Genomic DNA, 22,515 nt, shown 5'->3' on the forward strand with positions numbered 1-22,515 from the left:
AAGTTTGAAATATCCAATAAATTTCGTTCCACTTCATGATTGTGTCCCACTTGTTGTTGATTCTTCACAAAAAATTACAGTTTCATATCTTTATGTTTGAAGCCTGAAATGTGGCAAAAGGTCGCAAAGTTCAAGGGGGCCGAATACTTTCGCAAGGCACTGTATAAATATTTAAGGCAAAAAAAAAAAGTTTACATTTTTCGTATTAGATTTTTATTAATTGACTCTTTGTTTTACCAAAATTCCCCCCATTTTACAAAAATGAAATTGTGAAAATGAGACACACAGAAAAAATCAACACACATGCACATTTCCAATGTTATTTTTTATAATTAGCTACAGTTTTACATAGAATCTGGTTATATAGTTTAGATACGTGTCCATACAAAAGGCAGTAATGTTACAGTTCAATACAAATACATGCACCACACACGTTGGTAGCTGTGGGTTTGGCATGATGTCTTTTAAGTGCTTAAATACAATACAGTAACATACTGCAGCTAGAGTAACAAGATTTAGATTAATGGAGAAAAAGTATCTATACATTGGATGAATCATGCTTAAAGGGGAACTTGGGTGGTTTGTTTTTATGTTCCCATATGTTATTATTTATTTCCTAGCAGGCAACCTTATCCAGGGCGACTTACAATTGTTACAAGTTATCACATTATTTTCACATACAATTACATTTTACAAATTATTTTTTACATACAATTACCCATTTATACAGATGGGTTTTTACTGAAGCAATCTAGGTTAAGTACCTTCCTCAAGGGTACAACAGCTATGTCCCCCACCTGGGATTGAACCCATGACCCTTCTGTCAAGAGTCCATAGTCCTAACCACTACTCCACACTGCTGCCACAAATGTTTAAGTAAGGTATGTATTGCCCCCCCAACCATGCATACATGAGCAGGAGGATGATGGGAAATGTAGTTCTGAAATTCTTCTACATTTGAAGCTACCATCTTGGAAGCCGAGTACAGTGGACTGCAATTTAATAGTTTAAAAAAGTGTTTTTTATAGTTTATAGTATTTTATAAAAACAATACATTCATTACTTAAACAGTTGTGGCAACATATGGGAAAAATAAGGACTATATCTTCAAAAAATCAGTTGTCTTTTGTTATATTGTATGTTGTATTTAATAAAAGTCGACAAGCTAAGATTATTGGCATTCCTTTAACAGAAAACACATAAGCAAGTGTAAAACCTTTGAAGACAATTGCAAGTTGCTTCTACTTTGTCATTTGGTCTGTTACTGTCTTCTTTTATAAGAAAAAAGCACATTAGTTAATAACTTGAACGTTAAAAGCAATTGGACCATCAAAAGAAAAACCCAAGTAAAATGTTACGTTTTCATTGGTATTGGGCATTGAGACATAACACGACGTAAAAACTTTGATCTTGCTATCCTTGCAGGTGCCTTGTACAAAAACACTGCCATTTTCTGTCCAACCTTTAACACGTTTCAGCAGCTGGGTAACTTCTGGTGTTTTCCAAACTTCACCACTGAGCCACTTCAATCTCTTTTCGTTTAGAGTCCCTTTGAGGTATTTTTCAAGCTTTGTTTTATGGATGAACCTGTCAAGATCTTTCCCATGGCCCAGGAAAAAGTGAGTGAAGATTCGCTTTTTTCTGGAGGACACATCTTTTATTTTATCATTGTAGAGCCTCTTCAAGGCAGCAATTGCTGATGTCAGGATGTTATTTTGTTCTTGATTGCATCCTGTGTCTTGTGAGTTTCCAGGCCAGAAAAGCAGAGAAATCATGAAGGCGCTGGGAGGATACTTATTGTTCCTCTCTTTGTAGAACCGCAGACTTAACTCTTGGAGTTTCTGTAAGGTAACAAGCTTGGGGGAATCAGGTAAAACACACCCTAGTGCAATCTGAGTGAATATATAGTTCACCAGGTCTATATGATCTAGCTTTTCTCTCAGGGGGTCTTCTGGATACATGCTTAATATGTCTTCCAGTTTGCTGCCTGCCCTTTGAGTTTTGTGGTCAGATAGATTTGAAAGTATAGCACTTACACTGCCCCCTCCTTGTTGGTAAATATTCATGCTCCTTATGAGTGGAGCTAAAGAATCTTTGTTGGATATTTTTTGGTTGAAAGAAGCGTCACTAAAATAGCTTGCGTAGACAGATGATCTTTTCAACAACCATCTCCTGGGGTTGTTAATATGTTCAATTTCTTTACTGGTTTTCTCTTCTTCTTCTTCATTTTTGTCAGTTTGAAAGTAAGTTAAATCTTCTGAAATCCATTCAAGAGCTTCATAAATGCTCTTCTGCAGGCCTTTCAAACAGTTGTGAAATCTGTGCCAGGGCTTTTTGACTTCCTCTGGAATGTGATCCGTGAGGAGGTACTTTAACAATTTTTTTTTATTATTTGAAAATACATCCACTGACGAAAGGAGCTTCAACAACCGACATCCAACGTCTACTTCCCCAAAATAGCCAGAATTGTTCATGCAATCTGGATTTGACTTTGCTGCCTTCTCAGATGCTTGAAAGCACTCGATAGCTTTCAGTGCAGTGCCAATGAGTTCAGTTGCAGATTCAGGCATCAGATTCTGTTTGTCCAGTGCCTCATCTTTAAAAACAAACCACTTCCAATACACTCGACCTTCTGTGTCAAGAATGAACGAGTTATGTGGCATTCGAAATTTTGCGACTTCTGCCCAATCTTTGGCCTCGTCAAACATTTTGTGGGTGTAATGCAGCCTGGCAAGCTGTTGTGCAAAGAAAGCATCCTTTTCAAAATATGTGTAGGCAGTTTTTAAAAGATCAATGGCCTTATCTGGGTTTTTCTCTACGGTACGTACATGCTCAATAAGAGGAGAAAATGAGCTGTTGTCTCCTTCACTCTTGCACCGTTTCATGAACAGATCTCTGATAAACTTTATGTAGTCATCCCTCCCAAATCTGTGATTGAAAAGCACCTTTTCCTGGAGAAGACTATTTGCAATTGAACTCTGTGGCTGACTCACTGAGAGTTGTTGCAGAATTTCCTCTGCAACCGAGGGATGAATTATACGCACTGATAAAATGTGTACTGTACTCTCTCTCAGGTGTATGAATAGAAGTCTTGCTTCTTCGGTTAATGATCTTTCAAAGCTTTTGTGAGGCTTTGGGTTGACGTCGAAGCCCAAAAAAGCTTCACAGTGGGAGACTGAGATGTAGGAGTTCTGAATGTAGCAATTGAGTAATGCAACATATCTAATTAGGCTAGCTTCACGAGATGCATGATCAATGCCTTCTAGCAAATGTTTCACAAAGTCTTGGATGTACTTTCTCTCAAATCCATAACTCATCAAAACAAAGGTCAAGATGAACTCTGGATGTAACTGTTCTTCTGGTTGTAAAAGTTTTTCACGTTTTTTAGAGAACAATTTCTTTTCTCGCTCTGACAGTTTGTGTGTAACAGCTACTGTTCGCAATGGTAAGGCTTTGCACTTCTTTTGAGGATCAGAAGATCTTTTGCAGTTCAAAAGAATGAAGCATAATGGAGTGCTGATTGTCATAGACGCAATGGCATTTCTTAACTCATGGCTCAGATCATCAATGTATTCCCCATCGCAGTCTTCCACCAACAGGAGGACTGGTAGACAATTATTTCTGTCCTTCTCCTCATATTCCCTCAACTGGATGGCATGCTGACAGACATTTGTAACTGGGTATAAAGGTTTTACAACTGCACATCTCAGCTCCTTTCTGAAGTTCCAAAGGAGTTGTCTTGCAATAGTACTTCCACCACTGCCAGCCTGATGGTATATGGTTATTTTCTCCACAGATTTCACAGGTTTTTTGCATTTTAAAATGCCATCTAATATTTGGTCTACTTCTAAGTATGCATCGCGCTCAATTACTGTTTCACCTAATTGCTTTTCTGCAAGCCAAAAATTGATCCATTTGACTTTTCCTCCTTTATAAAAATACCTTTCAATACTGGCTTGCTCTTGCTGAATAGTTTCAAGATTGGTATTGTCACAAAGATTTACACTCAGTACTTCCAAGGATGACAGTCTTTCATCCTCGGCAGGTTTAAGTGAACACAGCATGTTGTTGAATACTGGCAACTGCTTGGTATATTGTGCTGAAGATGGCTGTATGGTTTGCACTGTGACATCTATGTGGCTCATTTTCATCCCAACGATGCTTATCTGGTCCAGTGTTTCACGTCTGCAAGACCTCTGAGCATGGTTTGCCCACTCGTTGTAGTTTTCTTTGGATTCTGATATGCAGACAATATCTTCATGCCCATTCATTTCAGCATAGAATTCATGGAAAGTATCAATAAGAGGCTGCTCAACAGGAGAAAACAGAACAAAAAGCACAACGAAAGAGCCCTTGTCAAGAATTTCATTGCAAATCATCGATACTGCCTTTTTCAGGTGTTTTTTCTTGGTTCGGATCCATGTATGTTCATCACAGGAACTCTCGCCTCCAAGGTAATCATTACACCCGTTGCAGAATATCCAACTGGTCTGATCGTACAAGTGCAAGTGCTTTGCGTAGTCACTGCTGCTCAGCCTACTTTCATTGGCGTAACTCTTCAGGAAGTGCATATTCACTGCATGGTGCTCACGGTATTGACCGCAGAACCCTAATGATTTAGAATCAGGATCAAAATCAAAAACGCAGAAGATCTTCATGTGTAGTAAGAAGTTGATGTGTTTCAGATTCTCCGGTGCACACTTGTTTGTGACAATGATGTACTGCTTCGAATCATCAATGTATTTCTTCCCATCAGTTAGAAGAACACACAGCTTTCTTCCCAGGTCTTCACAGGTCTCTAAAGAGTTTTGATGAACTGTTGATTCCGCCTCCTCTCTTCTCTTGTCCCTTGCTTCCATGCGTTGATAAAAACCAATCATTTCCTCATCACTAATTGGTTCTGTGTTGGCGCGCACTCTTCGATAGGCTTTTCTCTTCTCAAACTCAATCTTGTTTGTTTTTTCATTAAACTTAGGCAGACTGACTTTGTATACGTTGCCTTTCACTATGCTTACTGCAGGCTCAATGTCAACCTCCACAATGTAAAGTTGTGAGCCTGAGTCTTGTTTGTCAATTACTTCTATAAATTTTGGTGAACGTACACAAGACTCAAATTGCTCTTTTTCAGAAGAATCAGTAACACACTTGTCTATGCGATTTAATGCATCCACATAGACGTCTTTCTCTTTCACAGGTATACCCACAATTTCACCATGTACATAGCCTGTGTCTTGGGTGTTGTCCATGACACCAAAGTGGATTGTGCCATTTGCCCGAACATTCATGCAACCACAGGCAAATCTGTAAACTTCGTATGCAAACTTGGTTTGCAGACGCGTTTTATCTAACCGTGCAGCTGTGCCTAAAGATTTATACTCATGACAGGGTGTGATTAAGTTTGTGTTTCCATTTTCTGGCTGCAGGACTGTGTGTTTCACATATTTAAAGTCCATGCCCTCTGTATCAAATGGTCGAGGTCTACATTCTCTCTTGTTAGAGGACTCTCTGACAGTGTTTATTTGTTCTGTATTCTCTCCCTTTGCAGGATCTGGTTCCTTAGCAACGTTCACCTGCCAATTCCACTTCTCTGCTGTTGGTTCATGTTTATTTTCAGCAGGGGAATCTGTTCTGTTTTTCTTCTGGATGACAGGCTGCTTGCTGGTCTTTGCCTCGTGCGCTTGTGTAGATTTTAACAGTTCGTCTCTTTTCCGCAGAAGGAGCTGGATTTGCCCAGGTTTCATCTTAGTTTGTCGGTTTAGAAAGTCTTCTGATATCTCCATGAGAGCTGCTCCGGTAACTTCATCATCGTGAAGCTTCTGTATGTAATGATCTTTAATCTTTATTGATTTCAACCAGGAGCTCACATGCTTTTCAGACCAGTCCTCAAGTGGGAGACTTGTGTGGTCCTCTGGTGAAAAAAGAAAATGAAAAATTATAGAAATTCATACTTAAAGGGGAATGCAGGTATTTTGTGTGTGTATGTTACATATTCCCATAGGTAGGGCAGCAGTGTGGAGTAGTGGTTAGGGCTCTAGACTCTTGACTGTAGGGTCGTGGGTTCAATCCCAGTTGGGGTACACTGCTGCTGTACCCTTGAGCAAGGTACTTTACCTAGATTGCACCTAGATTGCTCCATTGTAAGTCACCCTGGATAAGAGCATCTGCTAAGAGATAGATAATATAAATGTTGCCACAACTGTGTAAGTAAGGTATGTATTTTTTTTAAAGCCACTGACCCCTTTTTTACACTATTGAATTGCAGTCCACTGTACTCGGTTTCCAAGATGGCAGTTTCAAATGTACCCATCAGAAGAACTTCAGAACTACAATTCCCATCATCCTCCTGCTCATGTATTTATGGTGGGGGTGATGGGAAAAGTAGTTCTGAAGTTCTTCTGACGGGTACACTTGAAGCCGCCATCGTAAAAAAAGTGGTCAGAACTTATTTATTAATTTTTTTAATAAAAACAAGACAAAGACATTCTGACCACTTTAAGAGGGTGGCTTCAAATGTACACTTCAGAAGAACTTCAGAACTACATTTCCCGTCATCCCCACCATACATTCATGAGTAGGAGGATGATGGGAAATGTAGTTCTGAAGTTCTTCTGAAGGGTACATTTGAAGCTGCCATCTCAAAGAAGTGGTCAGAATGTCTTTTAATAAAAACAATACATAACATACACAGTTGTGGCAACATATGGGAACATGTAACACACACTAAAACTACCCGAGTTCCCTGTTAACAGATAACACTTTTTACTACACTCTCAGTAAAACACTGATATAAAATACCTGCCTTACCAATCTATCAGTATACACACTATCAGTATCAGACTCATCTATGTTACATCAATTTTATCCACTATAGCAAAAAAAATAAGGAACCAGAAACAATAAAACTTCTGTTTCAATAAGCTTGCCAGTTTACTCCTTCCCTATACACTAAATTTAAAGAGAGTACTATCTAACCACAAAAGCATTCACAGTTAGTACTTTTACATATTCGTTTGCAATTGACCGCACATCTAATGCAATACGTAGGATTCTGCTTTTCGTGTTTTATCCGATTTAACCCGATTTCTCTCCGAAAAGCTGAGCTGCTCTGCAGGTTAAACCCGAAAACTCCTGAAATACGCATGGATATGAATAAATAAACACATGCACAGTTTGTCCATGAATCAAATGCAATGCATACAGGAAGAGCTGGCACCAGTGACTAACTAGATTTTTTTTACCTGATTTCAACCCGAATTTCTGCCATTGGGAAACGTCTCATTTAGAGAAACCCCTTTATCATATTCAACATGCAACAAAACCATGGTTACCAACATTCTAATTGAAATATCGTTTGGTCACAGCGAAGCTATACCTTATATAGACATAGATCCTACACAAATAAAAAAATGCATACATTTACAAGTAAAAATAATATGCACAGAACAAAACATAGAGAGTTGAACAGAACTAACTTGCACTTATTATTCCGAGCTCTGCCCCTCTCCTCAAGCAAAGCTGGACTCACTGGAGGCAAGGCAGACTGGCCGCTTCGTCCTGCCGCGGAGACTTAAGCCGTCGATCAGGGTATTGTGCACAATACTCATTACGTGTTTCCCTCATGCGCCCCATTCTCAAATCAAACTAGTAACTGTCACCGTATATACCTATAATAGCAAACGTTTACCTACACCTTAACCCGCTAATTTCAAAGTAGGCACTTTGAATGACAGCCGCTGTAGCTGGCAAATGAAAGTGCACAGTCAGACTGATGATTGACAGTCATTTAAACGAATGAGAGCATTCTAGCACTGCTTCAGCCAAAGAGATCTGTCAGGACAGGATGAAATGATTGACGGTAAAACTACACTAGCCTATTAAGGAACCACTGATTTGATTGACAGCGACCCCTAGCCATTCAGAGCGGAACGGAGACGGGACAGACAGCAAGTATAAAAACTACACAGACGAGATGATTTCTTAAATTATTATTTTTGGTAAGAAAATAAAAATAGAGAGTCGTTTTACTGACGTTTATCATATATAAATTTATTTCAGTCAAACTCATATTTTAGGGGAATTCTGTGTTTAACGAGCTTTACCAATTACAATCAAAGTAGCAAGCCTAATTATGTGTTTGTACACTGCACAATATGTATCATGTGACAGTATGAATTATCTTCCAGATACATCACTTAGACTTTCCTAAATTATGGTCATTGTTTTCAAAAAAATGTAATGAAATGTGTCTCAAATAAGCATTACCATTTATTGATAAACAATCTGGTTGGAATAAAAAAAAAACAAAAAAAACTTTATAATAACACAATATCCGATTTGATTAAAAAAAAAATCAAATATCTTCTTTCTTATAAATGGACAAATAGTTAAATAAATAAATAAAAAAAACTAACCACAAGACCTGAAATCAATATTATGTAAAACTGAAATAAAATAGCTGGGCAAAACAAAGATGATTACAAGCAGTCATGACTCAAACTGCAAGACACGCCCTTAACTGAGAAACGAAACTTGACCTTGTTTATTTTCACTGTGGCTCTAATGCTTTGACTGTTTTCCATTTCTCAATATATGACAAACACGATACTGTTCCACGTTTTCGGTTTTTTATTTTCCATCTCTCTACCTCCCTTTAAACCTTAATTAATAGTTGTTAAGTTATTAAACTCTATACTGGATAAGAGAAACAGGGTTCAAATTAGCGGGGGAAAACAAACGCACTAGTAGAAACTAACGCAGTTGAAGTTAATAAGCTGCATTCGGCAATGATTAGACTGGAGCCAGAACGAAATGCAGGTTTAGATAGAATCAGGTGATATCAATGCATGTCGTTTGTTAACTCAATCAAGATATATGAGGGTAAATAGAAGCAACTTCCATTGGTAATTTGAGTTTATTTAAGAAAGCGAGTCAGCTCAAAATATGTTTAAAATAACATCACAGGGTGATCAAAAATAAAAACTGTAAATAAAATATGCGAAACCCTACAAATACAAACTGTTTGTACTGAAAAATAACATTTCCGGAAGTACTATCTGTAGATTTTCAGCTCTGTTCTGTATTAGTATTTATTTAAATGAAGGAAATAGCCACCAGAGATTATTTCCTGTGCCTGGAACAGTGGCAGTGAAGGGAAGAGGGGGCAAGTAAATAAGCCTTATGGTCCCTATATTTTACAGTTTAAAGAAACAACTGTCCTCTGTACTAACCACAAGAGTCAGAATTAGTACTTTTAGTAAGTAAGCTTGTAGCAAATAACCACCTATGACTTTTTAAAAGGAAACTTTTTTTTTTTTTAAATCACAGAGTGTGGTTCAAATAACTGAGACAAAAGTAGCATAATGCTGTCAAGAGGGATTGCATTGTAGTGCAAATATTACAAATAATACTTACCCATTTCTGCAACACATTAAACTATTTAGGTGACAGGACTGGTCAAGTTGGTATTTTTCCAGCACAGCATGTCTGCAAAAACAAAACAGTAATTACAGTAATACATCCAGTGTCTCTAACATTACATTGCATGAAAGTTTGTATTCTATGTATTGTATGATTGAAGCAAGGCTGAAAGAAGATTCAGTACAATGCAGTTTGAGATCTTTCCTTTCATCTCAGGCATGTCTAATTAAACAAAAACATCTCAAACTGCTACTATGCAATTCATATTTTAGCAAACTCGTTTATTATTATAAGATTTTATTTATTGGGAAAGGCTATATGAGCAGGTAGGCAGTCTCTGATCTAAGTCCTGTTAGGAAGGGTTAGGTTCCAGTTTGAAACAGCAGCAAATGCAAAATATTTTCTTCCAGCAACACTTTTTACAGTTGGTGTTTTAAAGAATGTGGTGCCACAGATATTAAGCAGTTTGTAAACTCCTGAAACAGGCTATTTAAATAAACAAGTAATGTATTGTGTCCTTTTAAAAAGAATCTGATTTCAATGATAATTCCTTCTATTAGCTGATGATAATAAGTTTAATCTAAAATACAAGGTGCAATGATGTTCTAGTGGAGTACACTGAAGAACAAATCTACAGATCCTATTATACTTTGTATCAATCTTCTTCAGTCCTTGCTTGCTAGCAATGTTATAGATCAGTGGTTTTCAACCTTTTTAATCCAAAGACCCACCAGCAAACGTAAAAATAAAATGCGACCTGCTTTAACTTTGACTAATGATGAAATGGTACTTTAGAAGTCTGTTTTCTTTTGAACGCGACCTGAAGTCTGTACAGCAGGATGATCGGAACATGAATTACAGTGTGGCTCAGAACAATAAGGATTATTGCAGAAGTGACTCCTAATGCAGGGTCTAGGGTCGCAACGAAATGTTACAATTATATGGTAATAATAATTGTTCAATGTAATCTTTTCAACAGCCAAATTGTGGCGACCCACCTGAGCATGCCTCATGACCCACAGGTTGAAAACCACTGCTATAGATCACAGCATTGTAGTCTGAAATAGGGAACAAAAGTTGTTGAGCTAATTTAAACCATGCTGTAAAATTTAGACAATGGTGCTGACCATACAATACTCCAAGCTTTCTACCAACTTTACTACATGCATCTTTAATGTTTTTTTTTCAAATTTAAGAGTTGTATTGATATAGATACCTACCTAGATATTTAAAAGTGTCAACTCTCTCCAAAGGTGTAGTATTACAAATAACACTAGTACAATTGGAGCTAGTATTTTGTATCATTTTCTCTGAACCACATAGTGTGATATTTGTCTTTTATCATTTAAAATCAGACCATTTTTATCAAACAATCTCTCTGTAGTATCTTAGTTAAGTCTTGGATATTATTGTGTACTTTGTCCCCAGGTGAGCCATGGGCACTTTTAATCCCATGGTCTGGGATTGCCCAGTTGTGGCTTTATTTTGGGAGCGTGTTTGTTCAACTTTATCTAATATTCTTGGTAAAAATATTCCTTGTTCCCTTACGATCCTTTTGTTGAATGATGATTCATCACTTGAGCTGTCTCTGCAGCAGAAGTGGATTTGGTTGGCTCGCCTTACTGCTGCCAAAAAAATGATTGCCCTGAACTGGCAGCCTTCACATTCCCTGCCATCAGTGGACCCTTGCATTCCTTGACATTATTTATATGGAGCTGTCTATTGCTCAGGTCCAGGGAGGGGACTGTACAGGCCTGGGGAGCAGCGACAGACACCATTCAATCTCTGATAAGCCCATCCTCAATTATCACTGAAATTGATTTTCAGGGTCAGTCTTGGGGTTGAGGGAGGGGGGGGGATGTGTGGAGGGGCAATATAAGGGGAAAATAGGAGTGATCTTCTGTATTGAATTGTTGTGGTATTTCTTGTTTTCCAATAAAAATGTTATCACAAAAAAAGGTTTGGATATACAAAGCTATAGTATCTTCCGCATAGATGTGTACAGAATTTTTCTTGCAGACGTTGGGTATTTCATTAATAAAAATAGAAAATAAGAGGTCCAAGAATTGACCCTTGCTGGAATATAGGCATGAAGTCAGATGTCTTTTTTTCAAAGACAACAGCTTGGGAACGTTCTGATAAATCTGATTTAAACCACGACAGTGTAGTTCCTGTAACTCCAAGGTTACTTAACTTGTTAAGACGTATTCAATGATTAAGTCAAAAGCTTTAGAGAAGTCAATAACAATAGCACCAGTTAGTTGCTTTTCCTCTGTAGCCCGATAAATATAATTTGTTAATTTCAGTAATGCAGTTGTAGTCGAATTAGCTTTTATAAAACCAGATTGATAATCAGTGAATAGATTGTTTGTTATTATATAATTAGTTGGTTGGTTTTGCACAATTTTTTCAATGATCTTTGATAAAACTGGTAAGACAGATATGGGGCTATAGCTACCAGGGACCATAACATCTCCACTTTTAAAGATGGGAGATACTTTATCTTGTTTTAACTGGTGTGGCATTTCACTAGACATCAGATACAAATTAATTAGCAAGTGGACTTTTATTCTTGTAAGTCAGACAAAAAAAGTACTATGCTATTAGGGGTCTATTCTGACTTGGTTTATAAAGTGTATTTACATGCTGTGGATTAGCTAGTCATGGTTAATAATGAGCACTTGCACAGAATGTAAACCAGGTCAGAATAGATCCCTATCGGCCGTGACAAAAGCAAACACACAAACTAAGACATCCGAATCAGAACCAAGACAATCAAAAAGGCTGTCTGACATTTTTAAGTTTTTTCTTCTGTACCTGTTTAACCCTCCAAAGCAGGACATTGCCAGGGGGTTACTTAACATCACAACGGAAGTTAGTTAATACTGTGGCCAGCCAGCACAGGATGTCTGTGGTCATTATATGCACCTCAAGCATGCAACTCAGCCTCAGACACACAGTTAAGTTTGCAAAACTTAGTTTTGAGAGACATATTATCCTTAAAGCACAGAAAAATAAAATGAAAAACACCTTATCAATTATAAAACATTGCAATAGCGAATACCCATTTCAATATGCTGCTGTCTATATTGTAAACACCCATTTTTAGTTTCATATATTTACACAACCGTGCATCTATAGTGCCGCAGCATTGTGCCAGTGAAAAAATCAACCAGAACATGTTCCTAACAACCATAATTCCTAGGGTGGTTAGAAAGATATGCCTCTGCCTCCATTACACACTATTTTACACTTAACTTAAAAACAGATAACTATGAACTGGTAGGCAGAATAATAATGATCTAATGATAAACTAGTCTGACTTAGGTCTGCACCGAATCAAAACTATGAACCACTTGCTAATCTCAAATTACAAACCTGGTACTGATAGTCTTTTTTTGTTTGTCAGATTTCTTCTACCCCGAAACTCCAAGTCTTTTTTTTAGTAGGCATATCAATCATTTTAAAAAGTCAATTCTTACATATTTTTTAAAGTTTAATTGTAATACTTCCTATCTGAATGTAGAAACAGTTCCTGCCTATAATGCAAATTATCCTAAATTAGTCTAAATTCTTCCCCATTATTTCCTATCAGATTTCCAATTAAAACACAGCTGGAAAGAATGAAGTGTTTCCTTACCTTGCATCGGCACAGTCTGGTCTGTTGTGTCAGTGCGTGGGTTGCTTAGTTCATATCATGACAAAAGAGGAGGGTGGAGTTTTGGAAGCATTTGAAGCTGAATAGAGGCTGAACACTATTCAATGTGTCATTGGCAATGCAGCTGAGTTAAGATGAGGCATTTGGGGGATTTTAATAACTTCCTATATGAATCACAAGGCTAATAAAGTAACTATGCAATGTGGTTTTTGTGTGTGTGTGTTAAATGTTTAAAAGACTATACAGAGCAAGTATGAGTTTTTTCTATAATTTGAACCTTCATTTTTAACATTTTGATAAGTTTTTACACATGTTGAGCTTGGGTACAAGACAGATGATGTTCAAAACATATGCAGTTTTAAGATTTTACTATATACTCCCAGCCTGCCCAGACCCCCAGGCAACTAGCAATGGAAAAGTACAAAATAGAGATCAAAACAGTTCTGTATTTCTAGCAGCAATGTTTTTGCAAGTTCAGCTCATAATCTAACTTGTGATATGTCTATTCAGTCGATTCTGCTAAACTTATTTTGTTACATCTTTATCCTGTGGAAATACAGCAAAATTGCAGGCTGCTACATCCCTGGTTTCTTCTGGCCTGTTGGTACCCCCACACATTCCTGCTCAATGTCTGGTTTCATTCTGGTAAGAAAAAAAAAAAAAACTTTCGCAAACTCACTATGGTGCATGAAGCAAAATGAACATACAACTAAAAATATACAAAAAACTGCAACTCTTAGGAGATCGTTTTTGAAAAGTACAAAACTTTATTAGCAGACGTGTTTCAGCTAGGGTGGGTAGCTGTTGCTATGGTTATGTAAGAGTGATTTCATTGGGAGAAGTAAAAAATAAAATATAAAAGTCTTCATTGCTTGATCTGGCCGCACGTGTAATTCATAGAAATCATTCTGGCTGGTCTGAATTACAGCAGGTTAATGTTTTTGCCACTGTGACGAAGAAGGTGAAAATTAGTTGAGACATACAAAAAAAAAATCATTGAATCAATTAAGGCTTTGGTAAAACAAAAACCACAAGTGTCTATGGCACTCCCGGACCAGGGTTGCCTACCCCTGCTCTATAGGATAAAGCGGCTATGGATTATGCATGTATGTATTGATGGAAGAAATAGCACTGCTGTTTGCAGGTTTGTAAAAACCTTTTTTTGCCAGAGCTGCAGTGGAGTCTCAAGCTTTAAGTCCAAGTCAATCAGAACAGAACATTCAAAACTAAACCCAGACTGCAAACACTACTTCACATTGTGTCATTGTCACAGTGCATGAGGATCTGCCATACTGTAGAGCAGAGGTTCTCAACCCTGGTCCTGGGGACCCCTGCCTGCCCTGCTGGTTTTTGTTCCAACCAAGCTCTCAATTACTTAACTGAACCCTTATTTAAACTAAATAATTTGCTTAATTTTACTTTTTAAATTTTGTAGCTTATAAAAAGTTGGAGGATTGAAGTTCCTTATACAATTTTATACTTAACTTCAAATCTCTCCTGTTTAAAATAATTAAAAAGCTCTGATTAGTCAAATTATTTGTTCAATTAAGTAATTGAGAGCTAAGTTGGAAAAAAAACCAGCAGGGCAAACAGAGTGTCCTCCAGGAGGGCTCCCGAGTGGCGCATCCAGTAAAGGCGCTCCTCGCAGGATGTGCCCTATAGCCTGGAGATCGCTGGTTCGAATCCAGGCTATGTCACAGCTGACCGTGACCGAGAGTTCCTAGGGGGCGGCGCACAATTGGCTGAGCGCTGCCCGGGTAGGGAGGGCTTAGGTCGGCAGGGGAATCTACGGCTCACCGCGCATCAGCGACCCCTGTAGCCGATAGGGCGCCTGTGGCTCTGCAGCGGAGCCGCCAGATCTGTGTTGTCCTCCGGCACTATAGGTCTGGTAGCATTGCTGTGGATCTTCAGTGCGAAAAATGACGGCTTGGAAGGAGCACGTTTCGGAGGACGCGTGTTTCAGCCTCCGTTTCCTGAGTCGGCGGGGGCGTTGCGAGCGGTGAGCCGAGGATACAGATAATAATTGGGCATGCTAAATTGGGGTGAAAACCGGGGTAAAAAAAAAAAAAAAAAGAGTGTCCTCCAGGACCAGGGTTGAGAGCCCCTGCTGTAGAGCATGCGCAAAGCATTACTAAAGGAATAATGCAGGATAGGGAAGTGTTGTGCTGGAATCACACCTCGGGTGGTTGGGAACGAGTGTAAGAAGTGATGTCATCCCAGCACGACACACAGCCTGGAGTGCATTATTCCACTTATACAATGGCTCACACATTTGAAAAATAGCAAATAAATCAAATGTAATGCATTTTAAAAGTGATTTTAATAAGAAATATGGAAATAACCTTTTTGTTTTCCAGGAATTGTCAGGATTTTTTCTTCCCATTGTATAGAATGTACCTTTTTCCTGTAGTCAGATATGTTATTTAGTTTGCAAATGTTAAGGCTACAGTACTTGCTATTTTTGTTTCAAAACAGTATTACAAAGTATGGATTTTTAGAAACATGATTCCCTGCCTGTACGACTGCCCCTACCTCACTGCGCTCCCTCTGACTGCATGACCCCCCCTGCACACCACGCAACCGTGCCTTTATAAGAGGAGACCCTGCAACTTTTTTTCTAGGCTAAACAGACTAAACAGGTTGTTTTTTAAATGACATTCAGTTCATGTGTGTGTAGCTTGCATTTTGCACTGCTAAAATGCCCAAACTAAATTAAGCACATTCCACATCCAAACTACCTTGTCTGCCTGAGTTGTTTGTTTCAGGATTCTTGGCCTTCCCCAGCACTCAGTCCTCAGTTTTGCCTGGTGAAGACCCCCCTCCGTGTTCCTCAGGATGTCTCCCCCGAGAGCGGCAGTGCCCCCATGATCGGCTGCCGAGTTTGCCAATCCCTCATTAACGTGGAGGGCAAGATGCACCAACATGTGGTCAAGTGTGGCGTCTGCAATGAAGCCACGGTGAGCCAACTCTTCATGAGCTTCTTACGTTTAGGGCAGTTGTTTTACATGTGCCAGCCAGGGTACTGTTTTTAGGCAGTGGTGCTAAACTCTGGTCCTCAAGATCTGTTCCAGACCTGGTCTTTATTCTAATCAGGTCCTAAATGAGTCCATTGCCTCTTAAACAGGTTTGATTAAATAGTTTAGAACCAGCTTGGAGTGATCTCAAGGAGCCGGAGTTGACAAAAAAGTTTAAAAGTAAGATTGTCGCATCCAGCTGAGGCACTTCACCGGAAGTGCAGGATGCGCCCTATAGCTCGGAGATTGCTAGTTCGAATCCGGGCTTTGCCATTGCCGACTGTGGCCAGGAGTTCCCAGGGGGCAGTGCACAGTTGGCCGAGCGCTGCCTGGGTGGGGAGTGTTTCAGTCGGCTGGGTAATCCCTGTCTCAGTGACTCCTGTGATGGCCGGGCACCTGCAAGCTGGCTGTGTTATATCCGGATCTGTGTTTCCTCCGACACGACAGGTCTGGTTGGCTTCACTGTCAGCTTGCAAAGTGAAAGAAAGCGGGCGGCCTGACAGCTTGAAGCATGTTTCGGAGGACACTTGAGTGCTCTTGTCTTTGCCTCTCCTGAGTCACTGCGGGGTTGCAAGGTCTTAAAAACAATTCTAAATTAGGGAGAAAACTGGGGTAAAATAATTTCCAATTCCAAATTAAAAAAGGGAGATTGTCACTAGTATCTACTGTAACTCAGTGTGACTCCAACCCTGGTCCTGGAGAGCTCAATCTTATCCAGCAGGTTTTATAGGTAACCATTAAATCATCAATTTCATTGGGATCCATTAAGCAGGTTGGTGATTTGTTTATTTTTGCAATAGGCCAGTGGTTCTCAGTCCTGGTCTTGGGACCTCCCTGTGTCTCTGCTGGTTTTTGATTCAACCGAACTGCTCTCAATTACTTAATTGAACACTAACAATTTGCTTAATTTGACTTTAATTGTTGAGCTTATAAAAAAGTTGGACAGTTCAAGTTCCTAAATACCAAGCGTATTGAAATCTCCAAATCTAAAATAATGAAGTAGCTCTGATTAGGCAAATTGTTAGAGTTCAATGAAGGAAATGAGAGCAGCTCGGTTGGAACAAAAACCAGCAGACACAGGGAGGTCCCAGAACCAGGATTGAGAAACATTGCAATAGATTTGGACCCAAGCTGGGAACAAGTCTGAACCTTGTTACAGTGCCTGAAACTCAAAAACTACAAATCCAAGCTAATCGAGGTGCATATCTTCTGAAAGGGCAGGTCTAGGTGTTTCCAATTGTAGCAACAATTCAATAATTGATAACTTAATGTTTATCTGGGTTGATTAGTTCTCTTATTAATAATATTTAATTGATGTGGTACAAAGATCAAGGATTTACTATGAACACACACATGTGCAGACACAAGCAGTATTTTCAACAGTAGTATTTTATTAAGTACACAAATATTAAGCAGAAATCAGAAAAGTCAGAAAGTAAATCTTAGCCTCTAAGCACAAAACACAAGTCAAAGCTCTCACTGCACTCATGCTGGCTAGCAGGCAGTTGAAATATGACACCGCCTGTCTCCCTTTAGAGCTAGTTGTTGTTCCAGCCAAACCGCAAAATCGGGGAGAGACAGAGAGAGAGAGGGTTGTGTCAAATTGTTGAAATTTTTCAAATTTTTCCTCCATGTTCATTTCATATTGAAGTTCAATGGTGCAGTGTTTTTTGTTAGCCATCTACGATTAGGAAATAAGCGGTTTTGTTTCATATTTTCTCATCTCTACCACATATAGTATGCCTGATCCTGCTATAATATATCTTATAAAAGGACATTTTGTGGCCTTTCATTTGATATAAGTTAAATGCATGTAGCACAAACTATCCAGTAGTTACACACACCTAAATGAAAACAGTGAAAAAGAGGCAAAAATAGTGTAAAGAGTTAATTGTCAGAAGCAGGTGTAATATTTTGATCCCGTCTGTCTGGTTTTGTAGCCGATAAAGAATGCTCCAGCGGGGAAGAAGTATGTTCGCTGTCCGTGTAATTGCCTGCTGGTGAGCACCTCTGCATTCACACACACCTAGGGTTGGCCAACAGGCTCCACAATATGGGACACTGAGACAGAACAGGATTTTAAACTTGCCCTTAAACTGAATGAACCCTTTAGACCCCATGTGGGAAGGTGCGGGTATTCACTGACACGGGAGACAGAAATTGTATTTGACAACACCACACAGGTGCTCGGTTTTATTATTTTCTTTTGTATTCTGGTGAGGTGCACTGATTTTTTTGAGCCCGTAGAGGGCGCTTGTGGTCCGTGGTCTGGCTACCAGCTATGGTATCCAGAACCACGGCAGGGTACTCAGACACAGTCCGGCACTCGCAGGTGCTCACAAATTATAAAAAACGAAAAAGGCAAAAAGAAACAGGGAAAATAAAACACAGTAAGGAAAAACTACAAAATAAATGTGCTGCACTTCGCAGCGTGAATCTCCCCAGTCGCCGCTACCCGTACGACCCGGGACTCCGTCCTACACTCTGCTGTCTCCAACTCACTGTACAACAATACTGGGGCTGCCCAACGATCCCCCACTTTTCCCTCTCTTTCTTTAAAATTATTTTCTTTGATTTTTCTTTCCGGACGTTTGTTATCCTCCCGTCCCTCAGTAGTCAAAACGAGACCGCTTTGCTTGCTGTTCCAGTCTAAAGGGGCAGATCTGAGGAAACAACAGAGTGTTACTTTATAGGTTAACAATCCCATTTAAAGTCCTCCTCCCAGCCACTCAGAGAGGGGGAAAGCACACACACCCTCATCCCCACCTCTCCGTGTCACTGCCATGACTGGCAGGCAGACCCTGCTAGGACGTCCGCGGGCGCTCTGGGGTTAAAAGGGTTCAATTAAAGTGTAAATGATCTATTAAACCTTTGCCAACATGAATGAAATTCTTTGTTTAAAAAAAAAGAGAGAGAATTTCAGCATTTTCAGTCACTGAGCATCATGGTTCAGGCTGCAGTTGTGCCTGTTGAATTTTTTTTGTGTTTTTGTATTTCTCTTTCAGTAAATGGATAATTAACTTGGGTCCTGTCCACCCCGGGCCTGCAAGTCCAGAACCACAGCCTGTGGGGGCGAGTGACCTGCGGACACTTCAAAAACACTTTCCTTGTACCAAACCCATCTCCATTCTCTGCATTCACACCAGGGGTGGCCAACGCTGGTTACGGAGAGCCTCAAAACTTTCATTTAGTTGTTTTCTTGGACTGGAATAGACCGTAGGGTATAGAATAGACCCAGGATCTTCAACTCCAACTTCTGGTTTTTGTAAAAACCAATCTGTCAGTTAGTCAGCTGGCATCTTTATTTGATAAACTAGAACAATGAAACACTTTTGCTCAGGCCTAATAATGTTTTACAGATACTGGACCTTCAATCAAGTTTCTTTAAAGTCATTGTAAAAGGAGGAGATCTGTGCTGACTTCAGGTGCAGGAAGAGGGCAGAAGCCTTGCAATATCCGCCTGTCAGTCATTGGAAGCGACACAGAGAGTTGGGAGAGAGGGTGTGTGGGCTTTCCTTTTCTCTGAGTGGCTGAGAGACGGGCATTGGGGGGATTGCTAGCCCTATTAAATAACATTCTGTTGTTCCCTCAGCTCTGCCCAGGTGCAACGAAACAACAAGCTAGCGGGAGCTCTGCTCCAGGACAGGGAATGGCCGGAAAAAGAAAACCAGAAGAAACCCAAAGAGAAGAAAATAAAAATATCGATAGCGGGGAAACCTTGGACAGACCCCACAAGTGTATAGCAAGCAGGCTGAGAGAGCAGTCAAGTGTAGGATGGGGACCCGGGCCGCGCGGGTAGCGACGGTCGGAGTAACGCTGCCGACTGCAGCACCTTTTCTTTGTAGTTTTGATTACTGTGTTTTATTTTTGCCTTTTGTTATTATTAGTTGAGAGCACCTGTGAATGCGCCGGCGTGTCTGTGTACCTGTGGGTATTTCTGTGGACCTGTCTACCATCGCTGGTATTCAGGCCACGGACAACAGCGCCCTCTGCTGGCTAAAATAAATTACTGGGGGAGAAATAAATAAATTTGGGCACCTGTGTGGTGTTTCCAAGTACACTTCTCTGTCTCCCGTGTCAGCGAATACCCACACCCTTCCACAGTCATCAATATCCTGAAAAATGTCTCTTAAAACCTTAAATATTATTAAATGGCCAAATAATTAGATCAATTAAGCAATTAAGGCCTGAAGTTGGAATGAAAACCAGAAGACCCTGCAGTGGCCCACAAGGCCTGGAGTTGAGTAGCCCTGGAATAGACCGTAGAGGTGTCGGTTCATTGCGAGGCCTCCAGGACCAGGATTGAGAACCACAAAATGTTAGGTTCAGGCTTAAATCATGAAATAGACATGTACTGTATATATCTAAAGTAAAATGTATCGGAGTCAAAGCAAAGACCCCATAAGACAGTGCTGCCTAAACACGGTCCTGGAGAGCCCCTATCCAGCAAGATTTGTAGGTCATCCTAAATAGCTAATTTCTAGACTGAGAACACATGGAAGTTATTGATCAATTAAGCAAATCACTTGTTCAATTAAAGGAACTGGTCATTGAGGGCTGAAAAGGGTAGTTCATTTTTTGTACCAAATGCTCTCTAAATGACTTCATTTAACAAATAACTACCTGCTTAATTGATCACAGTGATTTTGTTCCAGGTGTTAAGAAATTGATCATTAAAGGTTACTGTCACAAAGACGGCCGGAGTGGGTGGCGTCAGACCAGAAACAGGAACACAAACGACAGAGAGATGGGGTTTTGGTGAGGCTGAACGCGTGATCGCGTTCAGCATTTAATAAACAGAACAGAAAATAAAAGGTTGGAACAGACAAAAACACTGGACACGGCACTACACGCCAAAATAAAAAGACAAACAAAACGGACTAACATTAAACAAACGGTGCACGGAGAGACAAACAAACACGGTGAGTACAAACACTTCTAGATATTATTTTTACTACTTTTACGTTCTCCTTCTCTCTCACCCGTTCTCCACTCTCGAACACCCAACCCTGAGTGAAAGAAACGTGCATCTATATATACTGTTGTGCTGGGATTCAATTACTAATTAATTACTCACTTGAATCCCAGCACGTGAATTCATTACGTGAAACCCCGTGTTCACATATTACATTTAACCAGCACGTGAAGTGATTTGTGCTCTCCTCGTGCCTAAATACAAATCTACACTTTAAATACACGTGAAACACAGACCCGTTTATATCCCGTGTACCAATCTATACACCAACATTTACACACGCAACATACAACACATAACACAAATGCACACAGGGGCGGGGCGCTTTGCCACATATACCCCCCCTTGTGCGCAACACACATGGCCTCAACGGCCACCTCCCCCCTTAAAAATCCAGCAGTCCAGGACAAAGTCTCGGGCTGGGAAGGGAGGCTTCAGTGGGCCCATGGCTGGCCATGCTGTCAGCACCCCTGCCGGTAGTGGCACGGCTGACAGCCTGTTGGTCCCGTCCTGCAGCGAAAAAGCTGCGGGGGCAGGTGGTCCCCCGACCTCCCCCCTTCTTCGTAGCCGGCAGCTCCCTCCTGTGGGGCTCCGGCCACAAGAACTCCTGCAGCGAAACTGCTGCTGGGGAAAGTGGTCTCCAGACCTCGTCCCCCTTCTTTGTAGCCGGTAGCTCCCTTTGGTGGGGCTCCGACCACAGTACTGCCGGCAGCGAAGAAGCTGCAGTGGGAGCAGGTCTCCGGACCTCCCCCACGATCTCCGGCAGCGAAACTGCTGCAGTGGGAGCAGGTCTCCGGACCTCCCCCACGATCTCCGGCAGCGAAACGGCTGCAGTGGGAGCAGGTCTCCGGACCTCCCCCACGATCTCCGGCAGCGAAACTGCTGCAGTGGGAGCAGGTCTCCGGACCTCCCCCACGATCTCCGGCAGCGAAACTGCTGCAGTGGGAGCAGGTCTCCTGACCTCCCCCACTTTCTTCGTGGCCGACAGCTCCCCTTGGTGGGGTTCCGGCCACAGTACTTCCTGCTGCGATGCGGAGCAACTAGCAGCCCCAGGTGATGCGGCACAGCTGGCAGCCCCAGGCGAGGGTGAAGCGTGGCAGGGAGTCAGGACCAGCCGGGATGCGGGTGTTGGCCCTCTTCTCGGCCTCTGCGACCAGGCGATTCTTACCCATGCTTCCCTCAGCAGCCTATGCAAGGGCTGCAGAGGGCCGCCAGCTTCACGCCCTGGTCTTTCTGGTGAAGGGAGAGGCAGCTCCTGCTTCTCTCCCCCTGATGGTGATGGAGGCAGAGGCAGCTCCCGCTCCTCTCCTCGTGATGGTGGGGAAAGTGATACCAGCAGGCATTCATCCTCTGCTGGTGGGGGAAGTGATACCAGCAGGCATTCATCCTCTGCTGGTGGGGGAAGTGATACCAGCAGGCATTCACCCTCTGCTGGTCGACAGGGACCCAGC

The 22,515-nt window shown here is 40.9% G+C and overlaps 1 protein-coding gene and 1 pseudogene across 2 annotated transcripts; one reads left to right on the top strand and one right to left on the bottom strand.

The window, feature by feature from the left end:
- Positions 1 to 306: 306 nt before the first annotated feature.
- Positions 307 to 13,074, bottom strand: LOC117404229 (sterile alpha motif domain-containing protein 9-like). Of its 2 annotated transcripts, none has more exons than XM_034007029.3 (3): positions 13,058 to 13,074; positions 9,412 to 9,483; positions 307 to 5,908 (listed from the first exon to the last, which is right to left on the bottom strand). In XM_034007029.3, exons 2-3 carry the CDS (start codon positions 9,413 to 9,415, stop codon positions 1,293 to 1,295), a joined length of 4,620 nt encoding a protein of 1,539 aa, XP_033862920.1. In that variant the 5' UTR covers positions 9,416 to 9,483; positions 13,058 to 13,074; the 3' UTR covers positions 307 to 1,292. The 2 variants fall into 2 exon arrangements, with proteins under 2 accessions (XP_033862920.1, XP_058873385.1); XM_059017402.1 differs by lacking the exon at positions 13,058 to 13,074 and adding an exon at positions 10,416 to 10,753.
- A 1,094-nt stretch (positions 13,075 to 14,168) lies between these two features.
- On the top strand, positions 14,169 to 19,713 carry LOC117404290 (type 1 phosphatidylinositol 4,5-bisphosphate 4-phosphatase-like; annotated as a pseudogene).
- The last annotated feature ends 2,802 nt before the right edge of the window (positions 19,714 to 22,515 follow it).

This window comes from Acipenser ruthenus, chromosome 56, assembly GCF_902713425.1.
Source record: "Acipenser ruthenus chromosome 56, fAciRut3.2 maternal haplotype, whole genome shotgun sequence".
NCBI lineage: Eukaryota > Metazoa > Chordata > Actinopteri > Acipenseriformes > Acipenseridae > Acipenser > Acipenser ruthenus.